The sequence below is a fragment of the Geospiza fortis genome, unplaced genomic scaffold (genome assembly GCF_000277835.1).
Source record: "Geospiza fortis unplaced genomic scaffold, GeoFor_1.0 scaffold284, whole genome shotgun sequence".
NCBI classification, from domain to species: domain Eukaryota; kingdom Metazoa; phylum Chordata; class Aves; order Passeriformes; family Thraupidae; genus Geospiza; species Geospiza fortis.
The window spans coordinates 552281-558755 of NW_005054508.1; the positions used below are offsets into that span (position 1 = coordinate 552281).

The following is a 6475-nucleotide window of genomic DNA, read 5'->3' on the forward strand; positions in this document are numbered from 1 at the left end:
TAATAACAGTGTCTTAAACAGGATTAAAATATAACATTTTACTCATTATTTCAAAGAATAGATTTTTTTTTCTTTCTTCCATCAGTCTTATCTGTATGTCCAGCCTCCAGCTTAACTCCAAACAGCTGTTTTAGCGCCGGTCCCAAGTGCAAATATGCCAAGAAAAAGGAATTAGGGCAAAGAAACATCTGGTGGGTTTGTTTTCCCCACGTGTGAGAGGCTACAGTGCATTTCTCTTGCCTGAAAACAAGCACCATTGCTCAAAATATTTGGTCAGAAACCTCAGCTTGAGAAGGAGGTATTGGACAGAGAAGTCACATTGACACCACATGCAGACAGCTCCCAAAGACAAACATTCCCAGGGATCTGCTGGGGGAGAACCTGGGCATAGGGAAACCCAACACAGCCACAGCAGCACAAAGTCTTTTTACTGCCAGAGAAGCTCCATCCTCACCCAGACCTGGTGGTGAGGCCTCAGCAGCTGAAAGGGAAGAGAATGGTGGTGCCAATCCTTTCCTTGCTAATTACACACGTTTATCCGGCTGGCTCTTCCAATCTTTCCAGAAGAATCCAGGTTGTTCTCACAATTGGTTTGATTTTACCCCAAAAAAGTTTGTACAACACAACAGGACACTTTTCTCAGGTGAACGTGGTTCTGCTTTTTTTTCTTTTGCTGCTTCATACTGGAGAAAACCGCTTTTCTTTGTCTTTTTTGGGTGTTGGTGACACCAAACAGTGAAAATTCTCAGCTCCCTGCCCAAATTGTGACAACATATTCAAAACCTCGAGGTAAAACCAGAAATTGTAACCAGGTGCCTGAATTTATGTTGTGTATTTCACAGGTGCTAAAAGTTTTGGAAACAACTCTGTGTGTGTGTGTGTCCTGAGACCCTTTGCCCTTCCCAGATCTGTCTGTGCATGTTCACCTCATAAAATATTCCCTTTTTCTCCTCTTCCCTGTGGGATCCATTTTTCTTTTCAGCACATTTGTGTTCAGTTAGCAAAGTGGAATGGTGATGGCACTGCTTAACCCACCAGCCAGCTGGGCTTGGGAATGGATCCATCCTCTTCCCATTAACTCCTCTTTAGTGCCTCCCACTGTCACAGGCTCATGGATCATCCTGCTTTATTCCAGAGGAATACAGCCATAGGATGACAATTACTGATAGAGCACAAAAGCTGGAGCTAAAGACCATGGAAAGAAGCAAACAGAACTGATGTGGAAAGAGATGAAAAGATGAAAAATTGACCGGAGAAGAAAATTGGAATGAGCTAATTTACAAAAGAAAATGAACAAACCATGGCCAGGTAGCTCTGAATAAGATTAATTGCTACACATTGCCTTCCTCTTTTGCAATTTTTATCTTATTTCAGCTTCTCTTGCACTTTTCTAAGTGGCAGTGCTGTAATCTCAGGAACTTTGATTCCATAACTTTGCCAGCTGGGCGTTGTTTGCATAAATTGCTCTGACTTTGGAACTGGGACTCAAATTCCAGCAGCAGCCGAGGATTTGCTCCATTGACTTGGATGGGTTTATTTTTAATTTATTACTCTGAGGTCAGAAGGCAGAGCTCTGGATATCAATCTTGAACATAAATAGACAATTCCCAAATCTAGACAGTAGAGCCACAAGTACCATACAGAAAAACAAAGCCAGGCAGGTGTAGAACTGTCTGGAGGGTTAAACCAATGGGGGCTGTGCATTTATTAGTAGTTTACTGTTTATTAAACAAGAACTCCAGATCCAAAAAGAACTCATTAATTGAAACCAAGTAGTGTTTAGTGAAATGGGAGCCTGTCAAAACTGGGGGGGACAATGGATCGGTCCAAATGTGAGTGCAAATTTTGTCTGGGAATTTTAAAGCGTGCCGTTTGTCATGGACAACGGATATGCACCATACAAACTCCGTACGTCTGCCCCTGGGTGACAATAAAAAGCGCAGTTTATTATAAACCGAAGTAAAAACCAAAATTAAAAAAAAAATATCAACTAAAATCACAGTTTTGTCATTGGTATGTGGAGGTTGTTCCAAGGGCCCATCCAGAGCTCCTCCTCGTCGGACTGTGTGTGTTCACTGTGCGACTCCAAGGGCTCCTTGACTTCCTCATGGTCAACAACCGATTCCTGCTCATCTGTGCTTTTCAGTTTGGCCGCCCCGGCCTTTGTCACTACATTTTCAGCCCCTATAGTAGAGGAAAAGGACACACTGCACGGCCTGGAGTTCATTTTGTCACCGGGGGACGGTCCCTTGGACAACGTGTTCAGCGGGACGCTCTCCTCGTGCGTCACCGCCAGCTTGTCCAGTTTCTTGAACTGCTTCCCCAGCCTCACTGGGGAGGTGACTTTTAAATTGTTGCCCAGGCAGGCGCGGCGGGTGCGCACCACGGAGCCGTTCTGGGCCACGTAGACGTTGCTGCTGCCGTTGGCTTGGAAGCCGGGGTTGCTCAGCCGGTTCCTCTGGCTGGAGTCGGGAGCGCTCTCCTCGCCCGTGGAGCTGGTCTCGTACTCCGGGTCCACCACCAACTTGATCCTCTTCTTCTTGGCCCACTGTTGGACAACAAAAAGAAATGTCAGGGCAACCCAGCAGTTCATTTCCCTGCCCTTTCTGTTTGTTTATTAATAACTCTCATCAGTTTCTATTAATTTCGCACCTTTCCCCTTGGGATGTGCACAGAAATGGGAGGGCCCTGAGGAGGAAGCTGCTGCATGAGAGATACCTTTAAGAAAATACTCCAAGGTGTAAATTCTAGGAAGGCCTTGGAAGTTTTCTTCCCTTGCATTGTGAATTCTGTACACTGGCCAGCTCTGCTTTGTGTGCATCACACATCCAGCAGAGAAAATCCCAGGACATACACCAGGGAAAATCTCAGGCACGGTGCTGGCAAAACTGGCTGCTTACAAAAAAGAGCAGCTCCATGTAAGGCTTTGTGACTGTTCCAGACAGGTGGGATCAGTGGAAATGCTCAGGAAGATGGTGGAGAGACCAGGCTTTAGGCTTATATAACTTAAATATTTCTTCAAAGAATTAATGCAAACAATTGCCACGCTGCTGTGACTCTGTAGTAGCAGTGATTGCTCTATGGTGAGCACACAACCCTCACTAGTTATTATAATTTATAACTGATCTTTTAAAAATAAATGCCTCCTTGCACCACACTGAAAAGAGCTATTACCCTTCTTGAATGAATAATTCAAGCACTAAGATGCCATCACAGTTAACCCCCAGTGCAAAACACACACAGGAAGATGAGAAAAGCCAGGTTTTAGAGAAAAAATCATGCAAGGTACAAATAGGTGATTACTCTTCAGCTTTTGAGAAGTTACACTTGCTAAAAATTACTTAGATGCCTATTTTATTGTTCCTGGAAAAGGCAGACAATGTTCTTCACATGGATATATTCCAGTGGACCTATTCCTGCTTAGTTTAAGTGGGATTTACATGAAAACATTGTGTGCAGCTACAATGTTGTGTTGTGTGGGGACACAAAAGTGCGGGTAAGTGACCATGGATCGAGTTTAAAGAGATGCAAATAAAATAAAATAAAATAAAATAAAATAAAATAAAATAAAATAAAAATAAAACCACTGTACTGTGATAGGCAGGAAAGGCAAAATTTGGGAAATATAATAAATTTCCTTTCCTTTGATCCTCCTGCCTCAGCATTCCTGGCTTGCGCATCACTGGTGTTTGCAACCTGAATCCTGTGATGCAGAAACGGCCCAATGCCAGCTCTCCCAGTTATCCCCTGCAGTTTTGGGAATGTTATTTTGTTGCAATTCTACTTGTCCTCCCTGCAAACAGAGGTGACCTTGACAGCAGAGAACTCACCTGAAGATTAGCAAAAGTATTAACACAATATTAACGTATAGGATGAAAACATGGATGATTTTTAGATCTTTACATCCTCCTCCTCATCATTTGCATTCTTCCCTAAATCCCAAGTTTCATTACTCCATGAAAACAAAACTTTCTGTGTTTATGACTGACTATATCTGTAGTGTAGCGTGTGTATATATATGTATGTATATTTTTTATATATATATCCACAGGGCTGGAATTAGTTTGGTTTTCCACAGTTCTCTCCCAAGGACAGTGAAATGCTGGATCAATACATTTTGCCCTTTCCTTTTGGCTGTCTTCAGCCTGCCAGCATTGCTTAGGAAAGACCACACAGAAGGCACAGCAAACAAAGCCACTCCTCACTGCAAACCATCACCTACTGTCACTCCTCTTTAAAAGGAGGTGGAATCACCCGTGGCCTCCGACTCCGTAACTCCAGTACCCAGGGCCTCATCTGACTGGGACTGGCCGCTTTCCTGGGACACCTTTTTCCTTGTTTTCATTCCTTTCCTGTTGGTGTCGGAGCTCTGAGTCTCAGTCTCAGGGGACGTGGCAGTTTTCCCGGACGTGGCCCTACCTGAGCTTTTTGTCCCTGTGGTACCTTTGGAAGTCGCACTGATTTCACTGTCTAGGCAAGAAGATTCATTCTTACTGGCAGTGTCCTCCCTGTCACTGTCCTCTGGATCAGCCTCTTCTTCACTTTCCTCCTCGCTGTCCTCACCAGGAGCAGCTGATTGTCCTCCCTTGCCCCCTCCAGCAGCAGCAGCAGCTTTTGCAGTGGCAGTTTTAGAAACCGCCTTGCTTGAGCTACCTGCTGTCTCCTCTGCCTCTTCCTCTTCTTCTGACACCTCTTCTATGGTGTCCTCTATTTCCACACTGGCAGAGGAGGTTTTGCTCTTGTAGCTGGATCCCGAGGTTTTCTTGTAGCTCGTGTCCCTGTCGCTACCTGAGGCAGTGGAGCTCACGGATTTCTGGCTGGAGCGTTTGCCACGGGAGCTGCCTGCCCTGCTTTTCACACTGGACATTTCTGTGCTTCTCCTGCTGCTGGACTCGCTGGCCCCTGACCTGCTGTAGGAGCTCCGTGTGGATGAGCTCTTGGACAGGCTGCCATCCTCATCGCTCTCAGACTCTTCCTCATCATCATCCTCTTCCGACGAGTCCTCCTCCTCGCTGCCGGAGCTGGATTCAGAGTCCTCATCAGAATCCCCTACATCCTCAGTTTCCTCATCTGAGTCCACAGTGCTTTCCGTGGCCTCGTCCTGATCCAGGGTTATTTTCAAGTAGTCTTTGTCTTCTGACTCAGAGCTGCTGCTCTTCTCAGACTCATCCGAGGTGCGCCTCCTCCTCCTCTTCCTCCTCCTCTCATGGTCACTGTCCTCCTGCTCGCTCTCTGCCGTGATGCTGATTGAAACTCCCGACTTGGCTTCATCCCTTTCAGACCCTTCCTCTCCACGTGCCAAATCCTTGCCAAGGCCCTCCTGGAATTTCTTGGAGGTGCTGATGCGCTTCAACACGTGGTTTAGTTTTCTCATGGAGGGCCTGGCATCCGTGGATTTCTGGAAGTAGCTTCCCCTGATCATCATGGGTTTGTCCCCGTCTGCTTGGCGAGCTGACAGCAGCTTGGCATAGCTGGAATCTTTCCTACCTTTCACTTTCTGCAGGATCATTGGGAATATCTTTGCTTTCTTCCACCGGGAATGGGCAGACTCAGCTCTTCCTGGTTTGTGGGCACTGACTGTCACACGACTTATATGCATCACTCCCTTTAGCCTCCTTTTTCCCTGGCTGCTCCTAAATCCTCTTCCAGGACCACGGCTGAGGTCCATCCCAACACCTACAGGTCTCCCTTCCATTTGAGGCCCTGCTGCCTGGCTTATACCTCTGCTGGGAGGGCCTCTGACTGGACTCATGCCCTGAAAATTATGAAAATTAATTGATTACCACTTGAAAGAGAGTTATTGTGAAAACCTGTACCTTAAAACAGGGTAGGAGAAGGTGCAACATTTATTTCCCAGCATCAAAATGAACTTACCTGTTTTAGAACAGTTTTCTTACCAAAGTTATGGGAAATGTTTGGGAATTTTGGAGTTTCAGAAAGTTCTAGAATAGGCTGAAAATGCACAACTACTCTGCAATTGGGAAAACACTGAAATGTTCTGTCTTCTCATTTAATAACGGATTAAGATCTGGCACTTATGACAATTGGACTTTTTTCTCAAATTGACTTTCTTCTGATTGCCGCCGACATTTAAATTTTTTTTTTTAGATTTTATTGTGAACTTATGACAAATGAGTTTAGGTACTGCTTTTCTCAGTGCAAAGTCATCATTTATAGGAAGAATATTAGTAATGGACTTTTAGAGTCCAGGGGTGCTTTTAGTTGGAAAGGACCTTGAAGCCTATCCAGTGGCATCCCCTGCCATGGACAGGGACACTTTCCAATATCCCAGGTTCCTCCAAGCCCCATCCAACCTGGCCTGGGACACTCCAGGGATCCAGGGGCAGCCCCAGCTGCTCTGGGCACCCTGTGCCAGGGCCTGCCCACCCTCCCAGGGCACAATTCCAATTCCCAATATTCAAGCTAAATTTTCCCTTTTTCAGTCTTTAGCCATTCTTCTTGTCCTATCACCCCA

At 45.6% G+C, this 6475-nt stretch overlaps 1 protein-coding gene across 1 annotated transcript in view; it reads right to left on the reverse strand.

The window, feature by feature from the left end:
- Positions 1 to 1925: 1925 nt before the first annotated feature.
- Positions 1926 to 6475, reverse strand: part of PCDH15 (protocadherin related 15) — a 518357-nt gene continuing 513807 nt past the window's right edge. The window contains exons 39-40 of the mRNA XM_031063502.1: positions 4328 to 5755; positions 1926 to 2548 (exon numbers count right to left, since the gene is read on the reverse strand). Coding sequence (XP_030919362.1) covers positions 1997 to 2548; positions 4328 to 5755 — 1980 coding nt within the window. The 3' untranslated portion in view covers positions 1926 to 1996. The remainder of the gene's footprint in view (positions 2549 to 4327; positions 5756 to 6475) is intronic.